Source organism: Hesperophylax consimilis, chromosome 23 (genome assembly GCF_061612785.1).
Source record: "Hesperophylax consimilis isolate HC1 chromosome 23, BYU_Hcon_1.0, whole genome shotgun sequence".
NCBI lineage: Eukaryota > Metazoa > Arthropoda > Insecta > Trichoptera > Limnephilidae > Hesperophylax > Hesperophylax consimilis.
This window is the reverse complement of record NC_142858.1, coordinates 30,531,367-30,549,211: the sequence shown is the minus strand read 5'-3', so window position 1 is coordinate 30,549,211 and position 17,845 is coordinate 30,531,367. Positions and strand designations below refer to the sequence as shown.

At 35.2% G+C, this 17,845-nt stretch overlaps 1 protein-coding gene across 3 annotated transcripts in view; it reads left to right on the top strand.

Annotated features, from left to right (window-relative positions):
• LOC149412567 (peptide transporter family 1-like) overlaps nt 1–14,107 on the top strand; it is a 64,774-nt gene extending 50,667 nt beyond the window's left edge. For 2 of the 3 annotated variants that reach the window (XM_089646012.1, XM_089646013.1), the window contains 10 exons: nt 8,554–8,640; nt 8,725–8,999; nt 9,114–9,196; nt 9,551–10,126; nt 10,442–10,567; nt 10,847–10,969; nt 11,660–12,033; nt 12,119–12,347; nt 12,748–12,984; nt 13,548–14,107. In XM_089646012.1, coding sequence (XP_089502138.1) covers nt 8,554–8,640; nt 8,725–8,999; nt 9,114–9,196; nt 9,551–10,126; nt 10,442–10,567; nt 10,847–10,969; nt 11,660–12,033; nt 12,119–12,347; nt 12,748–12,984; nt 13,548–13,754 — 2,317 coding nt within the window. In that variant the 3' untranslated portion in view covers nt 13,755–14,107. Of the gene's footprint in view, nt 1–175; nt 254–8,553; nt 8,641–8,724; nt 9,000–9,113; nt 9,197–9,550; nt 10,127–10,441; nt 10,568–10,846; nt 10,970–11,659; nt 12,034–12,118; nt 12,348–12,747; nt 12,985–13,547 lie in introns of those variants that run through there. The other variant, XM_089646014.1, reaches the window with a different exon arrangement.
• Nucleotides 14,108–17,845: the final 3,738 nt, after the last annotated feature.

Below are 17,845 nucleotides of genomic sequence, written 5' to 3'. Positions count from 1 at the left end.
ATGTTCGTGTACTTCTTTCCCGTATTCGGTGCCATAATGGCAGACAGTTGGCTTGGCCGATTTAAGTAAGTTACCTATTTACCATGTGTTCACCATGTTCGTGTACTTCTTTCCCGTATTCGGTGCCATAATGGCAGACAGTTGGCTTGGCCGATTTAAGTAAGTTACCTATTTACCATGTGTTCACCATGTTCGTGTACTTCTTTCCCGTATTCGGTGCCATAATGGCAGACAGTTGGCTTGGCCGATTTAAGTAAGTTACCTATTTACCATGTGTTAAACAAATAACTTATTAGGTCCAACCAAAACATTTTAAAAGGTTCTTATATATTTAATGAAATTAAAAACTACATATTTTGGAGTTTTTGCTTATACCCGGTGTAACAATATAACAACGCTGAACTTGCAGTATTTTGTAATGTTACAATAATCCGATATTATTATCTTTGTATCCTAAGTTAGCCTTATCATCATCACCGTAGACGGGAATAATAAAAAAAAAATACTGTTAATAGTGTGTCTGAAACTCTGGTTCAATGACCTCTACAACTCAGATTTGCTTTGAATTTAAGTGTCATCATTTTGGATAATAGGGTTTGAGATAAGGTACATATAATATAAAAAATTTAACTTTAATTTCATTAGCCTGACAGACTTGTACTATCAGAAATACTACCGAATGCACGGGCGGGCGGCGTGGATTTAATGTGTATACAGTTTTATTGCAAGTATGATGAAATTTCGCACACTTAACCTTTAAAACAAGAGGAACTTTACTCTGTTCACCTGATTTTGAAAACTATTGTACTGTATGAAAAATGGAAATTGTATTAAAATTATTATTAATTAGTTAGATAATAATGCATTGTTCGAAATGTGTAATTTTTTTATTGATCTGTCTTTGATGAATTAATAGCGTGATGATACGTTTCTGAGATGGCGCTCGTAGTTTCACTGAATTAGGTCCAGTGGACATACTTTAGCGGGCCGTTCATATATCCATTTCATTCGTATATGAATATTCTTTGAATGGCTATCATTTTCGTAACTGTGCATATTTTTTTGTTCGATTTGAATGACAATAACGTGTCCTGTATTTCTATATTGTCATTAAGACACATGTCCTCATATTTCAAATTTACTATTCCTTGTTACAAATAAGGCAATGATCCCGAAGAGGAGAGAAGAATTCATCGTGTATCGACAGTTGATAGTCTACTGAAGGGCGAAACCCTTAATTGGTCGCCTGTCGCCTGGAGGGCTGGTAGCAAGAAACTACCAAAGAAAAGCGGATTTATCTGCTAGTTATGTAAAATGATTTTAAGCTTTCGGAGCCTCGTGCAAACTCTTTGCGATGTCTTGGAGCTTTTACTTAGGTACAAGTGGTATTTATACATGTTGCAGACTGAATTCTCTAGAAATTAGATCCTTGGGGCGTATGTGTGGTAAAACCATGTATGATCGTGTGAGAAATGTGGAGATCCGCAAAGATTGCAAGTCTGATTTAAGGGTAGTGAGTAAGATTAATAAAGGGACTTAGATGGTTGGTCATGAGAGCGAATGAGCGAAGAAAGGAGAATCGGATACTTGAGTCGGGCCGATATATGAATGTGAATGAGGCAAGAAGTGGGTGTCAACATCGAGTTGTTTGGCTGTACGTCCTCTCTGCCTACCCCTGCGGGAAACGTCGAGACGGTTAGTTAGCTGCTGCATAATTTAGAACAAATACAAGAAGTAATAAAAATAAGATTACAATAGACAAACAAAACATACAAGAATCCTTTTTTATAAAGATACAGTGTTCAGGGTTTCATGATAACTCAACACAGTGATAATTCAACACACTTTTAAAAAGTGATATAAAGTTATTAAAGAGTTGAAAAAAAATAACCTAACCTAACCTACTTAACCCAGTTAATAAAGTTTTTGTTTCATCACTTTCCACGATTTTATATAACTTTTTAAACATGTGATGAATTATCATTGCGATGATTTATCCGGTCACCAGTGTTCACATAGGTTAACAAAGATATTTTGTTCAGATAAGTTAACAAAGATTCAAGGTTCAGATAGGTTACTCTGATTGGTCGAATTCAAATCGTATGCTTCGGGTAAATCCCGAATAGAGGGTCTGCAGGCAAAATTCGACCACTCTGCCCCTCTGGCGGTTTAAGACGAACCAAATGACGCGAATACTTAAATTAAATATTAACTTAAATGAAACTGGCGCGAATATTTAAATATGCAGCTAACAATACACAAAATTACTTGACCATTAACAAGCGTTTAATAAGAAGATTTCTTCTGGAAGCTGATCACTTTGTGATGGCATTATTTATTTTATTAAAACATAAATAACTTTGTTTACATCACTTTATTACATACAACGGTTAGCCACGATTACTGACTATATCTCTGGCCATCTGGATAAGGGCTCGAAATGTCTGTCGGTATTCCTCGACCTTTGCAAAGCATTTGATACAATCTCACATAGCAAATTAGAACGCAAAATGTTCGATATAGGTATTAGAAATAAGGAATTAGACCTTCTCTCTAGCTTCTTATCTGGCAGATCACAATGCGTTAAAATCAGAACAACTAAGAGTCAGAATCTGCCAATTAGTTACGGTGTCCCACAAGGCAGTGTTTTAGGTCCAACTCTCTTCCTGATATATATTAATGAGTTATGTAACCTTGATATCGATGCCACTATTGTCAGTTTTGCCGATGACACAGTCCTACTATTCCAATCGAAAGAATGGACTACCGTATACGCCAAAGCGGAGGAAGGAATTCAAAAGGTAAAACAGTGGCTCGACTCTAATTCACTAACTCTGAATGCACCTAAAACAAAATACTTACTGTTTAGTCTCACCAATATCCCAATGTCACACCTAACTCTAAAAATACACGTTTGCAAAAATTCTCCCCTTGACCGGAATTGTGACTGCCCATACCTAGAACAAGCAACCAATATCAAATATCTAGGACTAACCTTTGACACACACCTAAATTGGAAACAACATATCTATAACATTACAAACAAAATTCGTAAATCTATTTACTTCTTCAAACAAACACGTAATTTCCTTGACCTTAAACTTTTAAAATCAGTATATTTCTCACTATGCCAATCACACATAGAATATGGAATTTTGCCTTGGGGTAATACTTCTTCTAGTGCGCCTCGACCCCATTATTAAAGCACAAAAAATAATTCTCAAACTCCCTCTTTCTACCAACACTGATACTATCTTCAATACAACTTTATCTTGCTATCTTTAATCAACGTTATGGACATAAAACAGCTCTTTGCAAGATCTATCTTGATTAATTTACACCAAAACAGCAAAACACTATACAAACCAACTCAAACGATACACAATACCCGAGCCAAAAATAAAGAACTTCTCCAAACTCCTTTTGCTAGAACCACCTTTGGGCAAAAACATTTTAAATACACAGCTTGCAAACTGTACAATACACTACCAACCACGATTAGACAAACAGAGTCAATAACCAAATTCAAACATGAAATAAAGAAATGGATAACAAGTATTGGGCGTCCCATTATCGCAAACATCTGTAAACCAAATTACACGTAAACAATAACAACAATTCAAATACTAAATAAATTAGTAGAATCAATAATTTTATAAAAAACCCTTTGTAACTACCAGAGATGTGCTTTATTTCAAATAAATCCATTTCAAATGGAAATGCAAAATGGGTATTTTCCATTTTGCAGTTTAAATGCTTTTCTAAAAACCATTTTGCATTTTGCATTTTAAATGCTTTTCTCAATGCATTTTCCATTTTAAATGCTTTTTTGCAACATTCTTCCTACTATCTCCACTCATCTTTTTTTCATAAGCCCCAAATATCAGTTGTTCCTCAACCTCGCTATGAGAGATAATTTCCATTTGTCAAGTTGCTCCCTGGTAGGAGCCCTGACAATTGAGTGATACCATTACAAAAAATACTGATTCAAATACTGAACATGGGGCCATGACGCTGTAATATTAAATGTTAGATAGCAGTTTCCATGTTTTTACGTTGGCAACATTAGTCCCGCGCAAACTTTTTGTGGTTTCATAATCTGTAGTCCGGGTGTTTTTGGATTTACCATCATGTAATATGTTTGTTCTACATTGATGTCCATGACAAAATTGTTTAAAAATTCTATAATTATTTCAATTGTTTGACCTGAGAAACCATTTTGCATTTTCAATGCATTTTGAAAATAGGTATTTTGCATTTTGCATTTGAAATGCTTTTCTAAAAACCATTTTGCATTTTGCATTTTCAAATGGAAAAGTTTTGACCCATTTCCATTTTGCATTTCAAATGGTTTTGGGTACCCATTTTGCACATCTCTGGTAACTACGTCCTCCAATTAAATGCATTCATATTACATATATATTTACAATATTGTCATACCTGTACCTACTCTTTCTATTACCTATCTATTGACTCCATAATTTAAAATGTATACAACTTTGTAGTTTGTACTTTGATTTTGATTTAGTCATGCATGTAAATATTCTATAAGTATCTGTATACGTCTGTCTCGACACAGGTGTACCCTAGTGAGACAGATGTCGATAAATACAAGTAAAAACCTTTATATTGATAGATAAATAAATAAATTTAAAAAAAAAACCTCTACATGCTACATGAACGAAGTTCACCTCATCAGGAGTAAGTATACATTGAAGTCAAAAATTAAATATAGATTACAATTGGAAAAAAGAAGTGGAAGTAGGGGGGAGGGGTAAGAGTGGGCGGAGTTTATCAGAATCAGGAATTACAATATCGTTAGACGGGAAGACCAGTTGAGTGGGAAAATATTTAAAGGAGGGTTTATAATTTTTTTTTGCTTATTTATTATATCTGATTTTATATTGACATGTTTTCTTATTTCTAAAATTTCAAAATTATATAGTCTTAAAATACTTCACACAGGATAATAAATAATTTATATTTTTAGAAATTAGAAAACATGTTAATATAAAAGCAGATATAATAACAAGATTTTTTTTTAATAAACTCTCTTTTAAATATTTTCCCTTTTTTTAATTTTATATTGGACAATTTTTATAGCGCCGCTTTTGTGAGATAAGCTACTGAAATTGTAAATTTTTTTGCCTACTTGAATCTGTTTCAAATAAATCCAGTCACTAACTATCTAGGTTCTTGCCTAGATTTAATTTTTTCTAGCATACCAAATATCATAGTAAGTGAAGCTGATGTCTCTTTGTTACCTATAGATAAATATCATCCACCTCTCTCTATTAACATCACTAATTTCTTCCAATTAGATTCTTTGAAACCAAGTGCCTCTTATCACTACAAATATCTTAATGGTGACTACTCTAATATGAACAAATTTCTTTCCCAGATTAATTGGTCAGTACTATTTTTAAAATCTGATATTAATGACGCTGTATTTAAATTTAATGAATGCGTCTCACGCGCTATAGATTTGTTTGTTCCTAAGGGATGTTACTATCAACCCAAGTTTCCAAATTGGTTTAGCTCAAAACTCAAACAGTTAATAATTGAAAAAAAGAAAACTCATAAGCTATTTAAAGACACTGGCAACTTAAACTTGTATCGAAAATTTTCTCATTTAAGGGAACTGTCCAAAATCGAATCAGCCAAATGCTATAAATCTTATGTAGAAGTTACTGAGTCAAAATTACTGCAAAACCCTAAACAATTTTGGCAATTTGTTGCGCAAAAGCATACTGATAATGATCTTCCTTCTAGTATGCACTATAATGAAACTCATGCTACTAACGGTCTTGACATCGCCAACCTTTTTGCTAAACACTTCTCCTCTGTATATTCTGGTGCCTCATGCAACATCCCTCCACTCAACTATGACTACAACATTGACTTGAATGATTGCCAAATCTCACTTGTAGAGGTTTACCAATCTTTAAGTAAACTTTCTAACAAAAAAAGTACCGGACCTGATGGCATTCCAGAAATCTTGCTAAAAGAATGTAAATATTCATTATCTAACCCAATTTGTATGTTGTACAACTTATCACTCTCATCTGGAACATTTGCTGATTCATGGAAAATTTCATATATTCGACCCATTTTTAAGTCCGGGAACAAGTCAAACATTGAAAATTACAGACCAATATCAATTATATCTTGTATTCCAAAAATATTTGAGTCGATAATTACAAAGAAAATCACTCCTATATTCAAAAATGTTCTGATTGATGAACAGCATGGATTTAGATCGGCGAAATCTACAACAACTAATTTATTGTCCTTTACAAATACCATTGTTAAAGCCTTGGAAGACAACACTCAGGTTGACGTACTCTATACTGATTTCTCCAAAGCCTTTGATAAAGTAAATCACTCGATTCTCATGGCCAAACTTTATGCTATAGGCATTAGAAACCCGTTGTTATCATTCTTTCGCTCTTACTTGAGCGATAGAAAACAAAGGGTTAAAATAAACAACTTTGAATCCTTTAACATTGACGTAACGTCCGGCGTTCCCCAAGGAGCTCATTTGGCCCCGCTTCTCTTCAACCTTTTTATTAACGATATCACCAAAGTTTTTTCTCATACACGCTTCTGGCTTTTTGCGGATGATAATAAGATTCTTCAGATAATTAAATCCTACCTTGACTGCTTACATTTTCAACGTGATATTGACTCGTTTAATAATTGGTGCAAAATAAACTGCATGGAACTTAATGTTGATAAATGTAAAATTTTGTCCTTTTATAGAACCAAAAAACCTATTCAGTTTGATTATAAATTAAACAATGTTTGTTTATCTACTGTAACATCTATCAAGGATCTTGGGGTCACTCTAGACTGCAAACTTTCTTTCCGTGAGCACATTAACAACATTGTTAACAAATCACTTAAACTACTTGGCTTCGTTCATAGAATAACCTCTGACTTTAAACATATAAGTACCCTTAAAACTCTTTACTGCTCGTTAGTTCGCCCTCACCTTGAATACGCTAGTGTTATTTGGTCTCCTTACTATGCTGTCCACATCTGTAACATAGAATCCGTACAACATCGCTTCCTACGAGGAATCGCTTGGAGGTTGGGTCTTGAAAGAGGAGAGTACTCATATGATGAAGTTGAACAAACTTTAAACATTTCTTCTTTGGAGAAACGTAGAAGGGACACTGATCTGATTTGCATATTTAAGATTATCAATGGTATTACAGACTCACCTGCTTTGTTGCAACTTATCCAATTCAACATCCCTTCCCGTAGACTCCGAAATAATGAATTGCTGTTCGTCAATCAACATTCTACCAATTATGGATACCATTCTCCTTTGTCCAGAATGTCGAGACTTGTCAACTCACTGTCAAGTCAAAGCATTGAATTTTGTGGTATATGCCTAAATGACTTTCGACAGTCAATACGCAATGTCTAATTTCTAATGCCCTTTGAACCATCTTCATGCTTTGACTTATTATTATCTCCCATTCTTACTTTTATATTATTATTGTCATTGTTATTGTCTTCGCTCCTCATTTATATATGCTCTCCTTTCACTGTCATCTCTGTTTATAAAACTTATTCGTGTAATTAATATGTTGTTAATGGACTATTTGTCCGTAAATAAATAAATAAATAAATAAATAAATAAATATCACCTCAGGGGCGCTATATTGTAATAATCTATTTACAATATATACTCACCTCTCTCTGTGAATGACCTTATATGTAGCTATGAAATGTAACTGTTGTTAGTATCACTTAACCAAGTGCCGCCCGCAGGGCCTAGCAGCAAAAAACCCGCCTCGCTGGTTTTTAACTGCTAGTAGTATATTAATGTACGCGAGTAGCAGGGCCGTTTTTAGGATCTGTTGACACCGAGGATGAACCTGTGGTGTAGGCTACTCAGTAAAACGGTATTACAAGTCTACAAAGTGTGCATTGGGTAGTATTGCTTGTAGTACACGTCTACAATGTATGTATTCGGAAGTATAGCTTAAATTACAAGTATATAAAGTGAACATTCTGTAGAATTGCTATAGTACAAGTCAACAATGTGTGTATTTAGTACAGGTCTACAAAGTGTGTATTCGAAAAATTACTTTATTACTAGTCTACAAAGTGTGTATTTGGTGCTATTGCATATCGGACAAGTTTACTAAGTGTGCATTATTGAGTGCTAACTCTTCAACGGATCAGCCAAAACTCAATTTAACTATTTTCGACTCGAATTTCTGGGATAAGGCCTCATTATTCAGTTCGGTTCTCACCTCAGAGATTTTAATTAACCATATTTAAGTCAAGGTATCATGGCCTTTTTAGAACATTATTCAATCGTTTTAATATATGCCTGTTTTAAGTTATGTGTAAATTAGAAGTTTATGATATTATTCTCTAAAATTGATATGATGAAATGGATGTGCTGAGCACCTAATATTGTCTGTTGTCACCTGTTGATGAGTTACGAGCGACCGATCGTTTGAAATGAAACATAAGCAGCGTTAATATATATATGTAATTTTATTGACTTAATATTAATTCTTTGTTTTCTAGAACGATATTCTACCTGTCAATAGTTTACGCACTTGGAAACATCCTGATCTCTATAACAGCGATCCCGCCTCTTGGTATACCTCAAACGTAAGCAATTAAATAATCTGTAGATAATGTAATAGATATAAGAGTTAAATGAAACAGAGCATGAAATACGTAATTTATTCTCAGGGCATTCACGATGATAGGACTGTTGCTAGTGGCGATGGGAACGGGCGGCATAAAGCCCAACGTGTCGGCCTTCGGGGGGGACCAGTTCAAGCTGCCGCAGCAGGTGGCGCAACTAGCCACCTTCTTCTCACTCTTCTACTTCTCCATCAACGCCGGCAGTCTGATCTCCACCTTCATCACCCCTATACTCAGAGCTGATGTGCATTGCTTCGACGAGGAAGACTGCTTTTCCCTGGCCTTTGGAGTCCCCGGAATTCTTATGCTGGTTTCTATCGGTGAGCAAAATAAAAGCATTATCATCGAGTGAACAATTCTAGAAATTAGTGAACGAAGGTTTGAAGCATTTTTTTCTGAACCTATATAATGATTTGGTTTTTTACTTTTTCTAGTTGTCTTTGTATTGGGAAAGTTCCTGTACGTAATCAAAGAACCGCAAGGCAACGTTCTGGTAGATGTTTCAAAATGCATTGGGGTAAGGAAAACAATCAACATTACGTCTACACCGACTTTCACATTATTCAATAAACTCCGCGGCAGAAGAACATAAAAAAAACTTTCACTGTGGGTGCAGAATCGGGTTCAAAACCAGCTAAGTGGAAATAACAACAAAAAATGTGTTTTTTAATTGAAAAAGAAAAATTATATATATATTTTTATATTTTTAAAATTACAATTATTTTAAATGAACTTATTTCTAGTTTATTTTTAATCACTTTTATAATATCAATAATATTATGATCATCAGCCAATCTCTGTGCTCTTCTGGATTAAGTTATGCCATTCCGTCAAAGCCACACTAATATACAAATGATTATTTGGCTTCTAGCACGCCGTTTCCCGCAGAAGCAAGATAAAGAAGACCGACAAGAAGGAACACTGGCTAGACTATGCTGATGATAAATTTACTGCCTCCATGATCAGTGACGTGAAGGCCACCCTCAAGGTGCTCCTGCTCTTCGTCCCCCTGCCCGTGTTCTGGGCCCTCTTCGATCAACAGGTTATCCCATGCGTGATTTCATCCAACCTTACCAATACATTTACTGCCTCCATGATCAGTGACGTGAAGGCCACCCTCAAGGTGCTCCTGCTCTTCGTCCCCCTGCCCGTGTTCTGGGCCCTCTTCGATCAACAGGTTACCCCATGCGTGATTTCATCCAACCTAACCAATAAATTTACTGCCTCCATGATCAGTGACGTGAAGGCCACCCTCAAGGTGCTCCTGCTCTTCGTCCCCCTGCCCGTGTTCTGGGCCCTCTTCGATCAACAGGTTACCCCATGCGTGATTTCATCCAACCTTACCAATACATTTACTGCCTCCATGATCAGTGACGTGAAGGCCACCCTCAAGGTGCTCCTGCTCTTCGTCCCCCTGCCCGTGTTCTGGGCCCTCTTCGATCAACAGGTTACCCCATGCGTGATTTCATCCAACCTTACCAATACATTTACTGCCTCCATGATCAGTGATGTGAAGGCCACCCTCAAGGTGCTCCTGCTCTTCGTCCCCCTGCCCGTGTTCTGGGCCCTCTTCGATCAACAGGTTACTCCATGCGTGATTTCATCCAACCTAGTCAATAAACATAGCTGATTGTTACCACTTGAACGGCTCCGACTATGTAGCAAGAATGGAAGATTCGGTGACAGTGTGACGTTGCATATGACGAGGCGATAGAAACTGATAATAATCCCCAACATAATATGTAATTGTATCCTTTCACAGGGTTCTCGGTGGACTTTCCAAGCAACCAGAATGAACGGTGAAATTGGCAGCTTCATCCTCAAGCCTGACCAGATGCAGGTCGTCAATCCGTTGCTGATTCTGATTTTCATTCCGTTGTTCGAATGGGTACGTTGCAAATATATTTATAAACCAGATACAACACTAACTTTAACTAAAATTATTGCAACACTTAATTTATTCATTTTTAAACTGTGCAAAAAGAGATCTATAATAAATACAGCACTATTGCTAATATGTTATTACTTTTATTATAAAACAAATATACATTTTTACAAAAATGATCAATTGAAGATCTACCATTTATAGTAATTGTATGATAACATGTATGAACACGCAATAAACCTATAAAAACATGAAAATCAATGGTATTTCCAAACATTACAGGCAATTTATCCAGCAATGGCTTGGTGCAGATTCGCAACTAAACCACTCCAGAGGATGGTAATCGGAGGTCTTCTCGCTGCAGTCGCTTTCATCATATCTGCTATTATAGAATTGGAACTTGAAGTAGGTACCTAATTAAGTTTTACATAAGATATTTTAAATACATGGAGAGATTCTTGCTTATGTAGTACTGGGTGGGTTAACGCTTGACGTTTGGATGCAAATTCAAAAATAAAATACATATTTATATTGTATGTTTGTGAATGCAAGTAATCATTATCTGTGGATTAATTTGTATTTGCCCAATTGAAAGAAACCTGATGTTTAAATAAAGTCAATTACAAGTACTTGAATAATTTGGAAGCAGAAGTTTTTGGCGTATTAATTTCCAACTAGCAGGGTATTGCTTACAGCTTACATCTTACAGTCAACCCATTTTACATGGCACAACCCAATATTACAGAGAAGCTGTGGTCGAGTTAAAGGTTGATTTTAAACCGTTGTTTAAAATAAAATAATCTGGCTTTTGTTAGGTGGCTCATAGAATTAAATAAATAAAAATAAAATTGTCGAAAATCGAATCAGGAGTCTTTAGTTTACATACTTCTAAAAGTACTGAACCCCTAATGTGCTTTTGGAAGATATTTCTCACAATATTAATATATCTTAATTACAAAATAATTTCCTTCATGTAATTTATTGGAATTTTTTGTTTTTAGAGTTTTTATCCGTTAAATCTATTTGTCTGCCTTCAATGATAAATAACATTATTATCAATACTTATGTGTATTTATGAATTTTCATTTGTTTTAGAAAACATACCCAGTACTGCCGGTTTCTGGAGAATGCCAGCTACGTATCTACAATGGTTACATGTGTGAATTCACCATCTCTGGTTCAAAAGTTGGTGACTACGAGCTCTTCAACAATACTATAATCAATAATCTCGCAACATTCGAAGATAAATATGTGCCAATCAGGTCCGTAAACCGGTTCCCATACAGCATAAAGAGTGAAAGTGAAAACTGTAGAGGTTTCGGTGTTACCTCCGGCTTTCTTACATTGGAAAGCAAAAAATCTATTTCGTACTTTATCCAAGAAGAGGAAGTTGGTGGTGTTAAACAATTGAAATTGGTGCAATTTGAAGATGACAGCGACAAGACTGCCAAAGGATTTCCAGCCGTTAGGTAGGTCTTCAGGTGTTTGTCCATAAGTAGAAAGGCCTCAACACTAAACACCGCACACGTTTGTAATGCTTGCAATTTCTTTCAGGGTACTACGAAACTTCAGAGGAGACACTCTTAATGCAGATACCATATTTAAAGATGTTTCAACTGGTAACAATGTTTTAACAATGAATTCCACCGACATGGGAAGATACGACATTGCACCAGCGACCTATGATATATACAGCGGCACAACGCTTGTGAGGAAGAATGAAAAGTTTGACCTCGGTGGTGTTTACACGGTTGTGTTGAACAAGGAGGAAGGAAAGTCTCCTGTAAGTATTAAACAGCTTTTCACTTTAAATCTCTCTTTATTTCATTTAAAAGAGATTCAAATTGAATGTTTTTGTGGCGTTATCAAACGTTTTGTATAAATCGAACCTAAGAGTGACTTTTTTATACAAAACTTAATTTTGGATTTGGGACCAAAATACTTAACAGAATAATTATTTTTGTGTTCAAAGGGTTTTCAAAGTTTTTGTTTTGTATTCATGCAGAATGCTAATTTTTCTTTTAAACTATTATGCCATTTTAAAGGCAACTTTATCATTCTTGTGAGTTATTTGTAATTATTAAAATAAAATAATAAATTGTTATGAAATAATACGTCGAGGGACTTGATTATTTATTGGGTATTTTGAAAGGTGTTTTAAAAATAAAACTTTCTATTTGTAGGCATCTTCTATAACTATCATAGCCGAGCCCAACTCCATTCACATGATGTTGCTCATCCCTCAGTACGTTATCATAACAATGGCCGAAGTAATGTTCTCTGTCACCGGACTAGAATTTGCCTTCACCCAAGCTCCCAGCAGCATGAAGTCCGTGCTCACGGCCGGGTGGCTGCTGACGGTTGCATTTGGTAACTTGATTGTCGTCATTGTAGCCGAGTCTAAAGGATTTGACAGTCAGGTGAGTTCACTAATAAAATACTGAAAACCATCTTAAAACCTTTTCATGTTCACAGTTTCGAATAGTCTCCTAAAGCAAATTCACGTGATGCACGAATCCTCACCGTGCATTCTGATACATGTATAAAGACTCGCATCAGTCAATGATAAATCTAACAGCAATGTTTGCAGCGTGAAGAAGGTACTTACATCATCACCACTAGTAACCGCATCTGGCACTGCGGACTCACCGTCGCATCAATCAGTACACTGCTCTCATATATTTGTAAATGTTTGTTTGTCTTCTGCTCATGGTTAATTATTGAGAAATGGTTACATGGGATGCGGCAGGCAAATTCTCCTGTTAATTACCGTCTGCATCTGTGTTTTCTCCTAAATAAATAAAAAATATTCAGTTATCAGTTTACTTGAGGCACAGGAAATAATTAAATGTTTTAGTAATTTGAAGAACTTTTCTATTTCGAATTTCCGTGCAAATGCAACTATTTTCCAGCTGTAGAAAAAACAGTTTGAATGCAAAAATGCTTATTGTCTTTTTCATATGTTATGTTCCTACTATTTCAGGCAAGTGAATTCTTCCTGTTTGCCGGTCTTATGATTGTTGATATGATCATCTTTTGGCTGATGTCTCTGAAGTACAAGTATGTGGATGTTGCAAACAAGGAAAGCGATCAAGAAGACCTGCCGCTGCCCGAGGCGAGGACCGACAAAATGGGAATTGACAACTTAGACTTTAACAAAGACGAAGAACAAATGACAACTACACAGTGATTAAATATAAACAACACTTCATTAATTTAATGTAACTATTCAAAGACTTTAAATAAATAGAACTGTTATGTATATTATGTTCGCCCTATTCATATCTCGTTTCCGAACCAATTATATATCGCCTGCATTCAAAATTATTTTATGAAGTTCTTTCAAGCTACAAGTATTTTTAACAGTATATATGTACCTATTGGACAATTTAATATATAAATGTAGTTATTAAAAATCACCTCAAGTACGTAACATTAATGAACTTAGTAATTTTGAAAATAAATAATAATACATTTTGTAAAACAATATTTGTATAATAAGACAATCTCAATTTTCAAAGGGCTTTTAAAAGTTTATGAAATATTTTTGTGAAGAGGTATTGTACAGTTTTGTGATAAAATAAACAAATATTTTTTATTGAATTCTTTTTTAATTTTGTAATTTGATTGACTATTACTAGTATTATACCTAAAAATTTAAATTCTCACTCTTGACATGGCCTGATTCAAGTATCTGATTCACTCGGTCGTGCCATGTCTTCCTCGGGCGTCCCCGACTTCTGCTACCATTCACATTTGCATCGTATATTCTTCTTAAACTCCTTTCTTCGCTCATTCGCTCTACATGCCCAAACCATCTAAGCGTCCCTTTCTTGATCTTACTCACTACGCTTACATCAGCCTTGTACTCTTTGCGGATCTTCGCATTTCTTACACGATCGTACATGGTGTTACACACATACGCCTCAGGAATCTCATTATTTTTTCAGCTGGTGAAATAGCATTCCCAAAACGAGTATCATTCTTTTTTAATTAGCGGTCCAATCATTTCCAATATGTGTTAGAAGTCAGTTGCTATAATTTGGATAAAATTAAAGAATTTTTGTTGATCCTCAATTCTGCCGTTAAAGCGAAACGAATCCAAAACGAAGCCCCATCAGTACTTCTTCTTTGAAGCCAACTCCTAATCCAACACACTCTGCGGGCCTTTGCATATTATCGCAGCGGCAATCCGTGGTGTGCGGAAATGGGTATTATATGGGGATCCATGATCTAACCGTAAATAAACAAATCCCTGTTATCAAATATTACTAACTGACAGCTGTCAAAGTCGGCGGCAACGCATTGTTGTCAGGAAGCCAAAATAGGATTACTGGTGTAGCGGTCTCTGTGAGAAGTAAACAACTTCCGTGAGCATTATTTACGATAAGTTAGATGCATATGTCAGCGCTCCTGTGAGTAACTTTCCAAAAATTTACGAAAGTCGTTAATTTTACTTACAAGTGTAAACCCAGCCTTATAAAGGGGACTGCGGAGGGTGTACCAATCTATTTGGAAGTTTTTTTTTTAAACTTTGGTACTATCAATCGTGTCCTCTTAAAACTTTAGTACTATCAATCGTGTCCTCTTAAAACTTTAGTACTATCAATCGTGTCCTCTTAAAACTTTAGTACTATCAATCGTGTCCTCTTAAAACTTTAGTACTATCAATCGTGTCCTCTTAAAACTTTAGTACTATCAATCGTGTCCTCTTAAAACTTTAGTACTATCAATCGTGTCCTCTTAAAACTTTAGTACTATCAATCGTGTCCTCTTAAAAATGATTTGCCTTTACCGATACGCTATTTTTTTAACCAAAATATCCTTAAGTTTAAAAAGAAATTACATTAGAAGTTGACCACTGAAGTATAAAAGGATGGACAATTGAGGTAAGTTGTGAGGCGGAAGGTAGTGGGAAGGGGAAATAGATGGAGAGGAGGAAGGGGGGGAAGTATGTGGCTATTCAGATTTGTTCACCAAACACAGCTAAAGCCATTTCAAGGAATGTTTCAAATCTTCATGGTGTCTTACACCAGGGCGATACTGACAGTATCTATACCTCTGGAATGCTAGTCGAGACTATTTCACTTTAGTGATAAATGCCGCTGGAAGAACTGTTCTTGCTAGTTCAGAACTCCTATGCTGTCGTCTTAGTCGTGATCCTAACCCCTCGACCTTGGAGGTCCTTAACGACGACTGTTTCACTTTAGTGAGAGATACCGCTGTTATACGTACTGTTCTTGCTAGTTTATAACTCTAGCACAAATTGGGGATTTTAATGTGTTTTATCTTATTGACTTCATTTAGTTGCAAGTTGTTCCCTGCCTCTTTTCAGCAACATGGCTTAGTATTATCGGGACTAATCCTTCTACAGGGTTTTCCAATAAGAGGTGTTATATTGAATAGCCTGCTATTTCGGTAGATATTACTTTTGAAGCTGTCATTTTTTGACATTTGTTAAGTAGAAACTACGCCATTAATAAAAATGGAACGATACACGCTTCAGTAATGCATTTAAATTATTAAAATTCACTTGAGTGAATCAAATGCAAATCGTCTTGAGTGATGAGGCCCATTTCCACCTCGGTGGCTTCGTCAACAAGCAAAATTGTCGCATCTGGGGCTCGGAAAACCCAAGAGTTATTGTTGAAAAGCCTCTCTATCCTCAACATGTGACTGTTTGGTGCGGTTTATGGTCCGGCGGAGTCATTGGACCTTACTTTTTCGAAAATGAGGCTGGAGCAACAGTTACGGTGAATGGATCGCTATCGAGAGATGATTAATGATTTTTTATGGCCGGAATTGGATGGTATTGATCTGGACAACATTTACTTTCAACAAGACGGCGCTACGTGCCACACAAGCAACGAAACCATTGATCTTTTACGATTGAATATCAAAATAACACCTCTTATTGGAAAACCCTGTATTATACATTGTTGGGTATATTACATTGTCATTTTATATTCAATATATAAGGAATTAATGAAAGTTAGTTAATCTTCGAAAATTTTATTTTTATCAATAATATAACACAATTGCACAATTTGTGTATTTAAAATAATAATTTACAAGATTAAAAATTCAACAAAAAAAGAAGTATATTTATCATTGAAAATAATTGCACATTCTCTTATTGAGAGACTAGATAATAATAATAAATTCTAAATAATAATGATTTGATTGAAAGTACAACATAAAATTCACAATGTTAACAGGTTATTTCTCTAAATCTCGTCAGAATTACATTAAAAATAGTCCCCTATTTTGAACCAATGTCTACTAATTTTGAAATGAAATTTTCATTGTCACTATTCGTAAATAATCAAAGATTACATACATGCATTATCGTATTTCAGCTAACGAGACAATGAGGCTTGTATTGCCAATTTAATTATTCAATAAACTGTTGAAATTACAGTTAATATAATTTTAAATTGCGAATATAATGGTCACAAGGATCGTAGTCTCGTCAGCTCAATTACGCAAATGCATATAATCTGATGTCTAGTGATCAGTCAAAACCAATCAGAACTCAAATAAGCCCCAAAGTTAAAACACAAACATTACACAATAGTTGTGTTAAATGAATATTAATAGTAAAGCACCCGTGAATTTATCACGAAAACAGTGCTGTTTAAATTATCCAATTTTTTATTATTTGTGTGAAAAATTTATAAGTGGAATGTCACAATAATAAAAATAAAAATATTTGCAGAATTTAACCCGACAGCCGCCATGCGTATCTATGGGTGATGCTTGATTTAATTCTTTTCAAGCAAATTTTAGCATAACAGCTGCAATCATGAAAGAAGTTACCCCAGGGCAAGTCTGTGTAGACAAGTTCAAGTATAATATTAATTTACCTATACAACATGCCACTAACATCTAATTACTAATTAAAATGAGGTATGTATGTAAAACTTATTGCTCTAAGGAAGAATGGATACACATATGTATTTTTAAATCATTTCAATATGAGGAATGTACAATTGGTCGGCATTTTGAACTATTGGTAGGAACTAAAGCCTAAACAATTACATATTTCCTGCACATTATGAAACTTCTGTTTTTCCATAAATATGTATATGTATAATCGTTTTCAGTGTTTTTTTGAGAGAGAAGGGGGTATCAGAGAAGTATGTGCCAACTAAGTGGACAACTGGGGTCGGTCCTGTGCAAGCGCAATAGGGTACATGCAGTGTATGTAATATAGTGTGTTTTCAATGCATTTAATATGTGTAAAGAATTTAACTAAACGTGAATATCGTACATGAAACC